At 50.6% G+C, this 17,967-nt stretch overlaps 1 protein-coding gene across 3 annotated transcripts; it reads left to right on the top strand.

The window, feature by feature from the left end:
- Positions 1–354: 354 nt before the first annotated feature.
- LOC105698190 (tyrosine-protein kinase-like otk) lies at positions 355–17,622 on the top strand. 3 transcript variants are annotated; one of them, XR_001103910.2, is made up of 10 exons: positions 355–567; positions 3,634–3,936; positions 10,355–10,478; positions 11,304–11,737; positions 11,915–12,211; positions 12,309–12,875; positions 12,971–13,246; positions 13,324–13,509; positions 13,677–16,825; positions 17,067–17,622. XR_001103910.2 is itself a non-coding variant. In XM_012422224.1 (9 exons), exons 1-9 carry the CDS (start codon positions 450–452, stop codon positions 14,711–14,713), a joined length of 3,342 nt encoding a protein of 1,113 aa, XP_012277647.1. In that variant the 5' UTR covers positions 355–449; the 3' UTR covers positions 14,714–17,622. The 3 variants fall into 3 exon arrangements, 2 of the variants coding, with proteins under 2 accessions (XP_012277647.1, XP_012277648.1); XM_012422224.1 differs by having other exon boundaries at positions 13,677–17,622; XM_012422225.1 differs by lacking the exon at positions 3,634–3,936 and having other exon boundaries at positions 13,677–17,622.
- The last annotated feature ends 345 nt before the right edge of the window (positions 17,623–17,967 follow it).

Below are 17,967 nucleotides of genomic sequence, written 5' to 3'. Positions count from 1 at the left end.
TCCTGCCCGTAAGCAATCTCCCAACTCATCTCTGGGGACTATAGGAGATGATACGGACCGACATCGCGCGAGCAGTCTGCTGCAGTCTGCTGCAGTCTGCTGCAGTCTGCTGCAGTCTGCTGCAGTCTCCTAACTCATCTACGATTGGAAGGTACAACGCCTAGAAACAGGGCCGTCGTCCTACACGGAGGGAAGCGGCGAGTATGGGATGGTATGAGTGTGCCGGTAAGTAAGAGAGGACTGCGCCGGCCGGCGTGAACCTGCGGGGTGGCGCCCCTTGTGGCCGGCTGCCGAACCGAAGCCGCGTCCCCGTAAGGGCCCGCTGTCCGCGGTCGGTGCTTCCCGGCTCGCAGTCTCGCGCGTCGCTTCGTTTCGATCGGGTTACTCCGGTTTACTCGGTGTGACTCTCAGGGCGGGGAGGTACGTCGCTTCGAGTGGAAAATGAAGACATGAAGAAGTCGATTCGTCCGTGCACTAGCGTTCTCGCCCGATCTCGTGGCCACCCGTCGCCCTTGTCATTCCCATCCAAGATGCTGCTCTTGGTGTGCCTGCAGCTCGTCAATCTGCGTGAGTAGCCAATCTTTTTACTGCTCCTTTGCTGCGCGAGTCCACCCCGTGCAACGGGGAGTACGAAGCGAAACATCGCGTAGCGAGACGGCAACCACGTCTCGCCGGGCAAGCGGCAAGCGGCAAGCTCGGGAGCGAAGCGGTAGGCAACGGCAAGGAAGGGACGGAGATAGGAGGGAGCACGACGAGAGAGCTAGAGAAAAGGGGGTGAAGGAGAGGGTGAATAGGCGACGGACCGCCCTTCGAAAGTATCGGCGCCGGGTGGGTTTTGAACGCGTTACCTTCTACTCTGCCAATTAACGCCGCATCGAGGTCCTACTCGGTGGTTCCGCTCCGCGAGGGCGATTTTCCTCTTTTTCCCTTCTATCGTTTGACAACGTCGCAATAATTACGGCGCTTAATTGAGCCCTATTAGCGCTCAGGGAGGGGACCGTAGCGTGATTTCACCCCGTGCCGGGCCGGGCGCGAATTACCCCGTATAATAACGAGACGCGCGGAGAAGGTACGAGGTTCCCCGGCAGGCGTAGCCAATTGGACGACGTCGCCACTAGGGGAAAGCCGGCTCCTCTCGGAGTCTCGGCGACCAGGTGTTCGGCCGGGCCATCGGCGTTTCCTTCGGCTATGGCGGCTTTGGAAGTGGCTGTACCCGTTCCCGACCCATCCCGCGAGCGGCGTGGAGCGAGTTCGGGGGACGTCTACCTACACCTACCCAAGGTCGCCCGATGGAGACGACGGTATACGCGACTCGCGCCGCTATGCCCCTTCCTCTCCGCCTCTCCTCGTGGCACTCTTACTCAACCACTTCGCTATTCATCTTGGTCCGGCGGTCCTAATTACACGTCTCGGGTTACGGATGAGAAGGAAGGTCCCACAGTTCGGGGCGTCTTGCCCCGTGCAAGCGGGGGGGCGAGGGTGGCGCCGCGTTTTTTACACGGTTGCCACTAAAGGACTCCGTTGTTCGACGCCAGCGTGCCGCTTATGAATTTTGTATACGTCGAGCTTTATTCAGGCCGCGCACGGTCCAGAGTTGCACGGACGATGGAGTGCTTTTTTTCAAAACGCCCCCATCGCGGTGCCCTCGAAAAGGGCACGGGAAGGAGAAAAATTGTATTAGCCTTTTGATTCGTCAACCGGTGCCCACCCTCTCGCGACGCGGAGGTACGGGAGAGGGCCGCGAACGTAAAGGGGAGCGACCGCTTCGCGTAGCTATTTATCCATCGAATCGTTCTCTCCGTCGATTGCTCTCTCGGTGGACTCGGTCCCAGATCGCCGCGACGCCGACGTCCGGTCTCTGCTCGAGCGGGAAGGGGAGAGCGACTGCAGGGCATACGTACAACGCGACGGATCGTTCAATTTGCGTTAATGACCCCACTCTTCGTTCGATGACTGCCTCGAGTTGCCACGTCGATCGAACGTTATTTCGGCAGCCCTGGCCCATTGGTCTCGGATACTCGAGATCGCCTTGGAACGACGTCGGACCAGAGACGGGACCGGAAACTACTTTGTTGCGAACGAGTACGTTTATTTACGTACGGCGCGCTTTGATGGCCTCGGACGGAACACGTGGCCGTGCGAGATGAAAGGAGGAGCACACCCGCGTCGAATGGACGCAGCTCGAGTAGAGGAACGGGCTCCGATCGGCCACGTCCCTCGGCTCCGAGAGGCGCTTTCGGCGAATTCGCGCGATTAGGAGAGCTGCCGGCCGCGTCTCGTCCGTCCGGTTGACGGCACCTGAAAGCGTCGCGCCCAGACGACGCGAGGAGGCGGTTGCACCTCCGGGCTGGGAGACCCTCGTCGCGGCGCCGGATGCGCGCCCCGGTGCAGTCGGTCCTCGCGTCGGGGCGGTGGACAATGGGAAGGAGCGCAGCGCCGAGGGGCGTCGAGATGCCTTTCGCCTCTTGGCGCGATTCGAGGCGGAACGGAAATCGCTCGGTTTCTCGGGGGCCGGGGCTGTCGCGAGTCGGCGGGCTCGATTCGATCGCGTTCTTACGTCTCGGCCGGTCCGCGCAAAGAGGGTAATGGCGCTTCGTTATTCGTTAACGCGTCTTAGGACTCGGGCTTTCCGTGGAGCTTTTAGCGCGACCAGTCACATCAAAGGGGACGCTAGACCGAAAAGTCGCTTTCGGAACCTCGCCTCGTTTCGGGCATTGCCTTTGGACGCGGTAGGATGCGCCGAGAGCGACGTGCTTTGCGCACGCGAAACCTTGTCGGGCCCGAACGGAACTTTGACGACCTGCTCGCGAGATCGCTTCCTTCCGTACCGCGCTCGCGTCTCCTCACCGAACCTATGTTCGGGACGATGCGGGGAGAAGAATCGCCGGCTCCCCCGGCGATTTAATCGTAAATCGTTAGTTTGGACTCGAAACGACCGGCGCGTTCTTTTAATCCGATGATTGTAGTTGCCCGCTGTAACGAATGCGCCCATCGGTGGGTCGAGGCGACGCGCAACGGGATTCCTTTAAGATATTTGTCCGTCGGTGATCGAATTGATCGACTCTGCAGCGAGGAAAATCGCGATCGTTCGCGAGCGGGTTGTCCTCGAAATTGGGAGGATCTTGAAGGTCGCGGTCCCGGGGGTCTCTCGGGCCTCCGATGCCGATGTCGGCAGCTGCCGGCACGCGATGAGTCGGAATCACTCCTGGGAAATATGAGGCCCGGAGAGGCGAGGCCGCGGCTGGGTTTGCTCGGCCGAGGGTGAAAACGTCCCGCGAAGAACGCGAAGGCTCGAATCCATTAGGTGATCTTAGCAATCTTGATATTAACGTCTCTGGCGTCTCTCTTGTGCACCCTAGCGGGTTTCGATTCGACGTAGTCGAGCGTCAAATCTATTTCGCGAGAGCTCGGTCGGGCGTTTCCGCAGGCTTAATTGGAACGAGTCGCTCCGCGGGAGGGGCACGGGGGATGGATCGACGCTGAGGGCCGTTTCCACTCGTCGAAATCGTCTCGTTCGTTAGGCAAGCGCCCTTCGCCGTCTTAATACCAGTCCAAGATTGCCGATTTTTGCCCACGCTGCGCTGGCGCCGCAGCTTCCGGATGTCGCTAACTCCCGATGTGTCGCCATTGCAGTCGCACCGATCGTCGCCCAGGACGGCGGCCTCTTCTTCTCCGTGAGTCCCGCCGATCATTCCGTGGTCGAGGGCTTTCCGGTTCGGCTGAGGTGCGAAGCTCATCCGAGGTCGGGGGTCAAGTACTCGTGGAAGATCGAGGGACAGCCCCTGGCCCCCAGCCCGCGAAGACACCAAGAGGGCGGCGATCTCGTCATCACTAGGGTCAACCGCATCCTGGACAGCGGGAATTTCGTCTGCGTCGCGACGCAACAGAAGACCGGATACTCCATCGAGAGCTCGCCAGCCAAGATCGACGTCCAATGTGAGTCTTCGACGTCTTTCCGTCTGATTTACCCGCGCGAATCGTGGTCCAAAGGTGGAGGGTCCGCGACCGGAGAGGCGTCGGGGAGATTATCCGAGCGGTATCAATTAAACGGAATAACTCGCGGCCGTGTCGTGTCTGGAGTCGTGGTTTTTAATGACTCGAAAACGTCGAAGGATCGGCTCCGTGAATGCCCGTCCTCGACTGCGAGCCAGGAATCATTTTCGCTGGTAGTTTTCTTTTTCCTTATATCCGAAATGCATGGAAAACGCGCTTTCCGCGCCGAGGTTGCGAAAAGAAAAAAAAAAACTTGCACGAGTGTATTGAATGAGTAATGAAGAAATTTGAAAAAAAGAGAAAAGCCACGTATTAAATCAAGAGAGTCGCCGGGCGTCGTTAGCGCCCCGACGCCTCGTTATCATGTATCGTTTCATAATTATTATTACACGCGCCACAGTGGAGTGCACTGCCGCGAGTACATTTAACTTGTACGTTCGCACTACCCGTCGCCTCCACCGATCCTTTAATAATTGCAATAAAAATAATAATAACTGGGATTTTTCTCGTGCCGCGAAAATGCGAAACTGCGAAACTGCGAAACTGCGAAATGAGTCGTTGCTCCATAAAGAATTCGCTGCCGGCCCGGGGTCGATCGATTCGATGGTAATTGCCGCGCAAAACACTCGTCACGATCGTTGACTCGCGTGGACGCGATAATCACGCTCAGACATTCTGTTAATTATGATCGATCGCACACGATTGGGTAGTGCAATTCCCCGGGGAGTATCCGTCTTGATTAGCTCCGCGAAGGGGTGCATCGACTCCTCTGGAGAGTCATCAACCTGTGACGATAGTATACTTGTATTTTTTGCATCGGCGGAAAATTGAAGAATCGTCGTCGTACGACGCGATCGCGATTCCTTCGGCTAGTGGTTGAAAAAGCCTCCGTGTCGATACTCGCGCCGACGCGATACGCGACACGTGTGTCTTCGGTATGTGCAAAATAGTCGTCAAATTGAGCTGGTCGCTTCGTTATCGGTGAAACTTTCGTCGGCAAAATGGTTCGGACGCATTGTTGTCGATTTAGGCGTCACGACGATGCGGAGTGGGTAGTGTTTGACGTCGCAATTAACCACTGGTGCAGGTATTTTCCAACTGCAGAACTCGTATTGCTTTCCAAGTTTGCACCCTTGTCCCAAGAGTGTGTACTTTTCACGACCGTGATGGAGCTCCCGCAGGAAATCCTCCGCTTTTTCGAAAGGCCGAACCGCGGCCTCGCTCATTAAAACTCCATTTCCCAAGGTAGACCCAGGTGCTGGCAGTTCCTGGATCTCCATGGAGGCCTTGAGAAACGGCGGCCCGACGCAAGAGGGCGCGTTAGTCCGTTATCGGTAATTCCTCGAAAGTCGAGTCGAGCCGGGCCGACTCGAGTCAAGCCGAGCCGGGCGCGGATACTCTCGTAGCTAGAACTCAATTCAGCGGGAGGGTGTGCTTGCATTTTCATTGTCTCGCTTCCATGGCTTCACGTCGGGACTCCGGGAGTAAGCTAATCGTTGAGCTTGCCTGAAGCCGCTGCATTTTTAAAACGCACCACTACACGCGGCGCGAGCATTGTGCCGGCGGAATTGCATGCATGCGCTTAACGTTCGTAGGTCGTGAGCTCGAATCCCGGTACCAGCCATGCCAACCGGAGACGTCTCGGGTGCGACGAGCAAAAGCCCGGTCGAACGTTCAAGAGGACCTTCACACGAAGGAATTTCGATCCGTTTAGCGATAACCCAACGATATTCCTCTGATACACGTACGACTTTCCTGACCAGATTGCGTTCCGCATTTTTCGGCGACCCAAGAGTTTTTCGTTCCTCGTGTCCTCGCAAGACGCGCCGCGGCATCGAATACTTGACAGTCTCGGTAGACACTCGCGGCAGAGAGAACGCGGTGGGCGGAGGATCGCGACTAATTAGTGAAACTGAATAAAGTTAATTAGTAAAGAGTACGATTAATGCAAAGATTCGCGAGGTGCATTCAATCGGAGGCACTCGGTGCCCCCAACGTCGCGGCGCCGGTTTGTGGGAGGTCTCTTTTCATCTTCGCCACCTCTCGAGTCATCTCGCGAGTCATTTCGCGAGTCATCTCAGCGAACCATCTCGCGAGCGGCCCGACCCTCGCCTCCAAATCGGAGATTCGGGTATGCCCCTTTCCTCGTTTTAAAGATCCACGGGTTCTCTGAAACGGTCAGTGGACGCACGGGCGTGCTCGCCGGTCCTTCGCGCGAGAATCGTTGCGAGTCCGTTTATCTTGGCCCGTGCGTTGCGCGTTCGGCCAACAAATCGCGCGTAAATCGCGCGTAAATTGCCGACACCGACATCGACGCAATCGAAAGTTTGGGGACGCGTCTCGTCGATCCGCGACGTCTCTTTCGCGGCCACCCGCGGATGGCAATGCACCGGATCGAAGAGACGCCGGGGGTAGGGGTGGGTTCGCGAGAAAGGTCGAGACATCATTTTCGAGTTTTCAACGGCGCGGCCTTTCCTTTTGTTCCCGATAATCTTGAGGATCCGATCCGCCCTTATAGTTTCGCGTCTGCCCCCTCGCTCTTTGCCTCTTTGGATGGAATCGCGGATAACTCGCGCGTTAGCTATCGTTGAGAAGTCGAGGCGACAACTCGGCGAAAAGGGAACGCCGTCGAACGCTGCATCGCAACACTTGAATCCATTTAAAAGGTAAAAGGGGCGAACTTAATGACATCTGATCCTCGTACCGGATATCCCCTCGGCGGTTGTGCAATTTTCGGGTACGTAATCGACTGGCGGTCAATTTCCTGACGGTGCAAGGTAGAGGGGAGATGTACGCGGTCGATCGGTGAATCGAACGAATGTCGGGGTTGCGACTTACCCAATGATAAACTCGGGCCTTCTCCGTCTATCCTGGGATTACACCATTTAGAGACGTCGGGTACACCCGTTACATTCAAATGTACGTAAAAAAAGCGTCTACGTACATGCATGCGCATGTACGAAGAGAGACGTCGAGGGACGGAGAGAGAAAACCACGAGAGGGTGGCAGTGTATTGCGAACGTGCCCCGAGTGCCAATCTTGAAAACCACTCTACGCGGAATACAAAAACCAGGAGCTGGTAATTATTTTCGATGGAAGAACGACGGAAGGGCGGTCGTTGCGAACCATGGAGCAGGCAAGAATGAACCCTGTGCGCGCTTATCTCACGATCGGAGTCCTGGAGGATGGATTAGTGATTAAATCGCTTCCCAGGTTCCGGGCGCGACCCTCGCGTCTGCTTAAAGGAAAGAAAAAGTCGTTCTTAAAATTCGTATTCGCGGGCTAAACGTTTCGCGAGTACGACTCTCCTTTGAACGTGCCGTTCCCACGTATTCGGGAGCATCTGCTTCGTTTCGGCGCGAGTTCGCGAATGTCGCTTTTCGATATTTCCGCGGCATAGGTTTTGGCAGCAAACCGACGCGCTGCCCAGTGGACACCCTGGGTGTTTTCGGCGGAGTGAAAAGATTACGCGTCTATCTCCCGTTTTCCGAGGGCACTTGCATATCGCGATTCCGGAAAGCAGCGCTTCGGGGAGAGAGCGGTCGGGTGCCGATTGTGCGGACAGCGCGGTGAGCTCCGAGTGATAAAATAGCTGAAAATAGGGTTTCGTATCTGCGGGCCCGAACGATAGAGCACGACGGGTTACGAAAACGTCGTGCTGCCAGTTCGGTGTACGGCTTCCTTATTTCGTCGGTCTTGGAACCTGTCCTTCATTTTCTTCCTTGCAAGGTTATCTGGTCGTTAGTGCGAGGAGGGCACTGAGTGCTCCAAGTCGCCGACCATTATATAGAGGACTCCTCGGTCTCACGAGGAGGACTGCTTTGCTTAAAGATGCTTCCGCTCGGGAAGGATGGAATAATGGCGGCCTTTGTCGAGGAAAACATCGAATTTCGAACCGCCGGATGGTACTCGGCAATTCTGCCGAGGTTGTACGTTCTCCGGAAACTCGCTGGCGGAAATCGGAACGAGCAGAGAGTAATGAGCGTTTCGCTCCCTTTTCCAGTTTTCCTCCGCCGATTTTCGAGGTCTGGTCGAGGGCCGAGGAAACGTTCGAGAGAGTAAGCACTCTCGCCGGTGTCCCGTCCTTTTTAGCGAAAATGGGAAGGGTGGTCTTCGTATCCACGAGCTCGGCCAACCGTTAGCGGACCGGTGAGTTTGGGTCGTAAAGCCACGGGAGAGTTGGGCGATAACGGGTACCGACTCCGAATACCGACCGAACGTTGCATCGCTTAAATGACACACCTGGTCCAAAATGAATCGTAGTCTGGTGTCGTTTAAGTGGACGTAGCTGGAAGTAGTCGGGGAAGCCGTCGGGATTGTGCGCGGAATAACGACCGCGTCGCGTTCTTCCGAGTGTTGCTTCCTCTAAGTTTTCGAGGCTCACGTGTCCCGGTCGAAAGCTAAGAAAACACTCGAGGAGAAGGAGGAGGAGCCGCGTTCGCCAGTTTTTCGCTTTTACGCCCTCCGGGACTCGAGGTGGTGTCTCGAGGTGCCCCCCTACCCCTGACTCAGAGAACGAACGCTCACGCTTTCGACTAATTATTCAAAATTTCCTCGCTTCATCTCGCTCCCCTCTTGAGTTCTCATCGATACGCTTTCCGCTGTCTGTCCGCTCGAGCCGCGGGAAGCGGGCCGAAAGCGGGCCGAAAGCGGGCCGAAAGCTCGCGCGATCGGGATATGCACGCCGCCCATCGTAACGTGAGAGAAGCTTCGTCTTGCGTTTACGGTCGAAATAACGGACGCGTTATTCCCCGGGTAACGGTACAGGGAGGGCACCCAAGATTCGGGGCCTTTGATTCGGCGAAAACATGGAGCAACGGCAGGGTCTTTTGAAAACGTTGCTTACCTAACGATGGAGTCGGTCGAGGCGCAGGACCGTAAGACGCAGAGGGAGGAAAAGGGTCGCCCGAGAAGGAACTTCCGAGCTTTCGACTCCTGCCGAATGTCCCGCGACTCGTGGGTTCTGGACCGGCGTCGATTACGGGTCAGCGACTCGGGTTACGGGGTACATGCAGCAGACAAGAGAGCGTACAGGCATGGTTCTCGAGAGCCCATAAAACTTTATGGTGCGTTTGCATCGACCGACCCTCTCCCCTTGCTTGCCATCCCCATGGCAACGAGCGACCCCTGAGCAGCCAGCCTGCATCTCACGAATTTCCCCTGGATCTGATCTCTCATTGGCGTTTGCCCTTGCGGACAACTCGTTCGGCGAGATCGGGCGAGATCGACGGAATCGCCGCCTTTTCGTTGCCGGAAATGACGCGTGCACCCTTGTCCATTCTCCTCGACGTATCGTTTCCTTTTCTCTGCCCGATTTTCTTCCCTTTTCCGTAGCAAACGAAATCAGGGCAAAAGATAGAATGCCTAATTAGTCGGTGAACGAATCGTTGGCATCGAGAAGTGACGCGCATTCGTAGGTGAAAGTTGTTCCAAGTAGCGTCTACCATCTATCGAGGACGAAAGGGGGTACGCAAAGGGTTCGCGTTCGTTTCCCTAGGATCGTTTTCGGGTACCCTCGCTCCTTTCGTCCGCCGTCTCGACTTGTCTCGAAATTCTCGATGACCTTCGAGTTCCTCTACGTAACCGGGCCGTCTCCGAATCAACCGCGCCTGAATCGACCAGAAGGATCGAACTCGGTGCGAGAACCCGGTCCAACCTTGAACGTCGGTGTGGTAGTCGGTGGTAGCCACGCACGCACGCGCGCAGGTGCGTACGAGTCCCGCGTGTGCGCCGTGGGTGTTTACACGAAAGTTAATCTCGCCGGGGATGATAATAATAAACGTTGCTCTCTCTATGCGCGGGCGGCGGTTCCTTTGATCTTTCGCTTCGTTTGTGCGTTTAAACACGGCTTTCCGAGTAGAGGCAGGAGAGAAAAGCGGCTCGAGTGGCCGGGTAAAACCTTGTACAGGCCTCCAGACCTCAGATGCAAAGTGAGTTCCCCGATTGCAAACGACTCTCCCTCCTGGCCTCTCGCTCGCTCGCCCGAGCTCTGTCTCCGCCCCGTCCTGCTCGCGCGACTTCGGCTTTGTCACGCTCTTTATTGTCGTATTGTCCCCCGCGGACTCTTGAATCTACTTTGGAGGATACCTCCTCGTGATTAATGGATTTTAATGGTCTTAATGGCGAGGGTATACAGCTATTCGTTAATAATTATCCAAGTCAAGATCGCGGCGATGCCTTGGCGCGCGCACAAGGTCCGTCTCGATCAGGACCGAAAGGAGCACGATCGAGTGGCTGCTCGGAGGAAAGCGCTTTGTCTTTTTTCTTCTTTCGGACCAAGCTTTTCGTGGTAAACTCGCTCGTGAAAGGTGAAAGAAATACGAAACCCACTCAAAGGCCCATGTTTCTTTCTCTGTTTTAGGGATCAGCGAGTCGAGCGTGCAGCTGCAGTTGCCGAAACTGCCGTCGTTGATTCACGCTGGCGGAGAGGTGGAACTACGTTGTCACGTTGACGGTTCCGGAGACATGCGATACGAGTGGTTTAAGTTAGTGAATAAAAATTCGTTATTTCATGGAACACGGGTCGAATAAGATATGGATGGACCTATGACAGGGGATTCTTCCATTCCACGTACAAGAGTTCCCGAATTTCATTACGGGGTCGCGATTCGTCGGGTGACGCTTCTCCGACACTCCCGCCTTTTCCTGCGTGGGCACGCGTTCGTGGAGTTTCTCAAAAAATTCTTGAGACATTACGTTTTTAAATATATCTTGCACATTATCTCGGTTCATTTTGACTACGCCTATGATATATATCCCAGAGAAATTGTTGATCAACCCGTTCTATCTTGATCGGGATGTACACGTTGAACCGCGAATGCGTGAGTTAATGGAACGACTCGATCTATTCGGTTCCGTTTCCAAGCGTGAAACGAAACTGAATTATCCGGATTTCGTTCTTAGCGTGGAGCCGAACCCCTACGAGTGAATCGGAAATTGATAGGGAGTATAGGGACCCTTTCAATGGATTCCTCTTCCGGTTTCAACTTAACGCGACGTCGGGGTATTGCGAGCGACCCTGCCGTAGTAAAGCGCGCTACGTATTTAAGCAATCTCGTCGCTTTTGATTCGCGGCGTCGTCTAACGGACTGCTTTGAAAAAGTGCCTACCCGCTAGTAACGTAACCGTGCCATATTTCGATAAAACATACGGCACTGGGATTTGCTTGGCGACGCGACGTCGCGGGTCCCCTCTGTGACCGTTGATTCTCGATTAGTTCCGATATGCAACTGTAGAGAAACATGGTAGAAATTAACAGAGACATCGTGACGGTTACGTGGCATTAATGAATTGAAATGCTCTTTCTCCAGAAATACGAAGAGTGTGGTGAAAAGTGATCGGATTGAAATAAAGAAGAAGAAGCTGTACATTCACAGAGCCAGTTCCGAAGATAATGGAGTCTATACGTGTTTGGCTCGTAACGAAGCTGGCTCTTCCCCAATCATCGAAAGTTTCCCTCTGATGATTTATGCGAACGAGACTGCAATCATCAAGATGGTGCCTCAGGATTTAATCGTGAAACGCGGCGAACCCGCTGTTATGCATTGCACATACGAAGATGCCGATGTCGTACAGTGGTTCTTTAAAGACATCGGTCCTTTGGAGTCAGATGACGAAAAGGTCATATATGAAAACGGTACATTGGTTATCAAAGAGGCGGAGCATAAAGACCAAGGATTTTATTCTTGCCACGGTCTGAAGGGCGAAACTATACAAGTCTATTCGGCTGAATTGCAAATTGCCTGTAAGATATGTTGCTTATACCATTTCTATACGTACACGCATTTGTGACGGTTTTTGGTTATTTGGTTAATTGATTATTCGATTATTCGAAGATAGGGAGTTTCTTTCCAACGAGATTTTTAGATCTTGCGAGGACAAGGGTTTCGATTTGGTTTCGATGACGTTTGATTTGTTTCAGACCTGAGGAACTTATCCATTGCTTCCTTCGAACCGACTCTGGTGAATCAATTGGCGATCGTCGGTGAGAATCAGGAGCTTCAGGTCAGTTGCCTGGAACCCGCGGGACTTCCGACACCAAAAGTGTATTGGAAGGATCCTAGAGGACACATTATCAGTGATTCCGGACAAGTACGGGTCCAGGATAATACGTTGATCATCGCTAAGGCCAGAGTAGGCGAGGACGATGGAAACTACACTTGCGTAGCGGAAAATTCTGCCGGAGAAACGGAGATGGATGTACAGGTTGTCATATCTAGTAGGTAACATTAGATCACCTTAACGATGGAACTTTGTACATGTACGGGGCTTATGAACCTGACGAACCTAGGCTTACATTTGACACCTCGTTTCAGCGCCAGCAATGCTGGTCAGTTCCTCGGAGTCAGTGACCATAATGGAGGGTGATCCTGCCAACCTTACGTGTTCGTACGTCGGCATGGAACCACCGATCACGAGTATACGTTGGTTAAAAGACGGTGAACCTTTAAAGGAAACTGGCGGGCCTACCAGACATCGCGTTACCGATCACCACGGAAACGTAACCCTACACTTCAAAAGCACCGATCTCTCCGATAAGGGAGCTTACGCATGTGAGGTTTCCACGAAGGGTTTTGCACCTGCACTCGGCAAGGAGACGATTTTGACCGTCAAGGAGAAACTGAAATTCTCACCGCCCCCAGTCGATAAGAGATTAGAACTGGGTTCTACCATTAAAGTGTCCTGCAAGGCCCAAGGTGCAACACCGCCCATTGTGAAATGGGTGAACGAGAACAATACCGAAGAATTTCCTAGTCACGTCCAAGATATTCACGGAACCCTGCATTTTAACGGAGTCGTCGAGGAGGACAAGGGACGTTACACTTGCATAGCGACCAATGCGCAAGGCTCTATAAATCACACCATTACCATCGACGTTGTGAGTAAGTACGAAGTTGAATTAAAAGATTTGTCACTTTTAGGGTCATGTAAACCTCGTTTCAAAAGTGTGCGGTATTAATTCGGTATTCTTCCAAAGTTGCTCCAAAATTTACAATCCAACCGCAAAATCCTACCGAAGCGATCGAGGGCTATCCAGTGATGCTGCATTGTGCTGCGGATGGCGATCCAAAGCCCACCATTCAGTGGGATAAAGATTCCAAAATGAACAATTTGGACAGTCCAAGGTTCGAGGTGCTATCCAATGGCAGTCTTTATATTAACGAGGTACATCTGGGAGATGAAGGCAAATACGGTTGCACAGCAGGAAACAGCGGAGGTCTTAAGCGAGAAGAGGTTCAACTGATCGTGAAAGGTATTTCGTGCATTTTCACTCACATTTTATCGTTAGCTTATTACTGGCAAAGTTTACCAATCTGTCGGATTTTACAGCCGGCGATGGATATCGATCCGATATGGACTTAGATGCAGGCGACGACGGATCGATGATGACTAAAACAGTGACGATTACACTCGGTGCTGCTGCTGCATACATGGTGCTGGTCGTTGGTTTAATGTTGTATTGTCGATATCGCCGGCGCCGTAGGAAACAGCAGTATTTGCAGGAACAAGCAGAAGGTATCGTTGTACAAAGCCTTGCCAATAAGTGTTCCGTTAGGGTCTCGTAGCTTCAGCGGATGCTGTTACTTGCGTAGGAATTGACTCTTACCATAAGTAAGGCTTATCTCAATGAACTTGTACGGATTTGTATTTATTCTTTTTTCTTTTTTGTTTTTTTTTTATAGAAAAATTGGAGAATGGGGACGTCCAGGAAGAGCAGACCGAGTTAAAGGAGACCAGTCACAATTCGAATAAGAAAAGAGAAGCTCGTGATTCACACAAGAGCGATGGCGCAGATACGGCTCAGAGTCAAAGCAGCAGTCAATCGAAGAAGTCCAAGTCAAATTATGACAAAATAGCTGCTTCCAGGAGTAATCTTAAAGAACTGAAGCCCCTAGGCCGAGGAGAATTCGGTGATATCTTTGTATCGAAATATCAGATAGACGTTGATAAGGAAACCTTGGTTATGGTTAAGAGTTTAGTACACACTAAAGACGAGACCGCATTGCAAGAATTTAAACGACATTTGGATTTGTTCCACAAGTTGAATCATGAGAACGTGGCAAAGTTAATCGGTCTTTGTAGGGATGAGGAGCCTGATTATATGATCCTGGAGTACACAGATTGGGGAGATCTCAAGCAATTCTTGATTGCATCTAGAAAGGATAGCTCTTCCAGCCCTACTCACGAACCGAAGCCTCGTGCCCCTCAATTGTCCGTAGCTCAAATATTGTCCTTGGCCAATCAAGTGGCTCGAGGTTTAAAACATTTGGCCGACAATCGTCTCGTTCACAAGGATATAGCAACGCGAAACTGCTTAATAGCTAGCAATCTTACCATCAAAATTTCTTTGCCATGTATGACCAAAGAACCGTACCATCAAGAGTACGCTAAACATCGTAACCAAGTGATACCACTCAGATGGTTGCCATACGAAGCCGTATACGAGGATGAGTACTCGACGAAGAGCGACGTATATTCTTTTTCTTGCCTCTTGTGGGAAATCTTCCATCAGGGCGAGTTACCTTTTAATAAACTCAACGACGATTCCGTACTTTCGCAACTTAAAGCGCAAACCTTGGCATGGAAAGCACACAAAGCAGCGCCTCCTGCCTTGCAAGAGTTACAAGCATCCTGTTGGGCTTACGATCCTAGGGAGAGGCCTACTTTCGACGAAGTGGTTTCGAAAATAGGTGAAATCGTTGTAGACAGTTGTCTATAGTTTGTTGCCTGACGAGACGAAATCGAGATAGTATACTATTAAAAGGCCAGAAATCCAAGAACGTACGAAATGCTACAGAACGCGATATTTATTTCTTTTACTTTCGTCAAATGCATTTTAGAAATTGCAATAGATCGAAGTTTCATAAACGTCGCCTTCCAAGTGTCTTGCCTTTCCAGCGACACAACGCGTTTTAAACCGGTATTATACGTCGCGGGCAACAAACGCCTCCTGCACGGTCGGCCTAATAACGATGCAAAGTGTGGATAGAAATAATTAAACGAAACCGCTCACGTACTAGCTACTCGTCAACCGAATACAACGTCGATCTATTTTGGAGCCATTGGAATGCTTAAGAATATTAGCAATAAGGGCAGGATATCGTGCAATTCTTGTGAAATTGATTTCGTGATTTCATAAGAGATTTTCGACTGCGAGCAAACGAATGCTTACGGTTAGCATACGATTGCAAATCATATTACGGTTAGCGTGGTAAACTTGAAAGGTTGGTTGCAAAATGACGATAACATTAAGGATAATCATACGTAACCGTCTATTCCACGCAGTTTACGAAAATGTTCAGTCTTCGGTTTCATCGATCGAAGAGAGAACGAAGTCAGTTGCGTTCTCGTGTCATTTTTCAATTATTTAGGAAAGACGAATGCTTCATACCTCAATATTTATTCCCTGTAGCACTTTCGTTAAAACATCGTTTTCTATTCCACTTTAATCATCAGTCATTTTTAGACGGTTTTTAAACGATGACGCCGTCAGAGTGAGGAAGCGTCGTCTAGGCTAATCGTAATACAGTATTTTATAGCGTCCACTAGAGCGATAAGAATATTTATTTGTAATAGAAACACCGTTCCAGTGACTGCTCTCGTCGAGTATAGAGTCTAGACAGACCCAGCATTAGCTACGCTATCGTAAACTTGACAGAATATATAGTATTCAGTGTCGTTATTAATATTAAGAGTAATCATTTAACACGAAATACTCAGAAGAGAAATTATCGATACACGATTGCCGAACGCCATCGAACATTTTTCAGTGAGATATACACTTTCCAGAGACTCAAAGACTGCTCTATCGGTGATCAGAAGTGCTCGACTTATATACGATCCACGGAATCAATCGAATCATTACGTATGCAGTATGAAAGTACGAAACCATCGGGAACTAAACGATAACTAATCGCCATGTGCTGAATCCCACATGCGATTTCCAATCGAAAAAAATTGTTTAGAAAAGATCGGTAATTCATATTTACACACGATGGAAGGCGAAACGGTATTTGTACGAAAACGAACACGTACGTACATATATATTGAAATTCCGATGCAAAGAACGGTTAACGATCAACGAAACCGCCATCGTTAATCATGTGCTGACTAGAATTTTGCAACGCGTCATATAATTTGATAATTCAGGTATCGTCGAGATCGTACGACATATTACGCATTTTCTCATGCAAAGACGAACGCAAGTAATCCATTGAATCGGGGACTGCCGTTTACAACGTATTCGTCAAATCCAAATGGATCTATTTCAGGTACAAATATTTAGAATGGAAGCGAAATCTCTGCCGTTAATTACGAAGCGTTGAGATATCTGGATACCCGATGTATCCTTTCGATCGGTTCATCGATGTACACAACGAAAATAATGCCAGTTCTACACGTAGTTCTTATCGAACTCAGTGGAACGTGTCGATAACGAACAGCAACGTGGATGCTATTAATTATAGAACATTAATTCATTTATTACAATGCGTCTAATCGCAGATCAAAGTATCGATAATCGTATGGCCTTAGCGGGGGCTATTAAATGTAAATAAGGCTTAACTTCGTATGTCTAAGCTCCTGCTTTTTGCATGCGTGACGCGTGATATCGTCGAGTTATGTGTGCTTCACGCAAGGAGTAGCTTAATCGATCACGGTATCATATGTATAAGTAAGGCGCGTGTACGCGGTGTAATGCGACCACGAACAATTTATCCGATTTCGCAGTGACTTACAATATACATGGCCAAAATCTTAAAGGTACAAACCAATGGCAGTAACACTCGGTGAAACGCATCTTAGGCAGTACTGGTAACGACAAGACCAATCGGTACAATTCACATTTACATTAAGTACTTATCGTATGCAATAGTTCGCGCAAGAAATATATATATCTACACCGATAAGACACGAACACTGCCAAGCATACCCATGTATCATTGAATCGTAACTATAGTCATTACAAATTCTTTGGTGCATTTTCGTGTTGAATGTGCAGTTACGGTGTAGTTATTTTTCCTTTTTTTTGCTTTGATACGTTATTATAACCTGTGAAACGCATTGGCTTACAGCACACAGGATTCCACGTCAGTCTTGTTTGGCAGTTTAATAATGTAATCGTTTCCACATATGCAATTTATGCGAGAAACGGCTAACGAGTATTTACTTTTATAAGTATCAGTTAATTACAGTGTTTAACCACTTTTGCGATTATGTAGTGCAGTGTAGATAAGATCTTCATACCACTCACGCTGGAAATCGATCGACGTATACAAATTGAATATTAAAAAATATGACAGAAAGGCAAAACCTCGGCATGTTTATCTAGTCACTTATGACAATGCGAAATGATGAGTGAAAGCGACTTCGTTTATACGATGTTCATATCCTAGGCAGGCAAAAACAGCTTTTCTTTAAGGTATTCTGTAAATATTTGTACTTTTTTAACAATTATATACCTGTGAATTTATTAAACAGTACGTGGTACAATGAAATAAAAATGATCCGAACAGAATATCAAGCATGAAAGGTCGATTTCTTATCATCATGGCAGGAGAACGGGTGGCAACAGATTTTTCTTTCTGAGGTCGAATAAAGTCAAACATTATTCAAGTTCCTTTACCATTTCTGTCAACGACCCGTAGCAGCAGAGATGAGTTGGGAGATTGCTCACGGGCAGGATCGTGCGATCGCATCCTGTGCTACCCTCTGGTTTCGTACGTTAGCTTTCACCGCTTTTTGCACCTAAGGGCGGCGCAACGAATTTCTGATAGGAGCTCCCGTACTCGCGATGGCGGTACCATCTACCAGTCGACGTTGGTGGCTCACGTACATGAGATGGTAATACCATACGGCAGTTGACGGTGGTGGCTTAACTACGCTTACCAACACTGCTCGCTTTTGATGGTAAGGGAAGAACACTCGTGACGCTCCATTTGATTTTATCTACTTAACTACTACTATTAAGTACAT

This window comes from Orussus abietinus, unplaced genomic scaffold (genome assembly GCF_000612105.2).
Source record: "Orussus abietinus isolate OABI.00-Male unplaced genomic scaffold, Oabi_2.0 scaffold925, whole genome shotgun sequence".
NCBI lineage: Eukaryota > Metazoa > Arthropoda > Insecta > Hymenoptera > Orussidae > Orussus > Orussus abietinus.
This window is presented reverse-complemented; position numbering and strand designations above follow the sequence as displayed.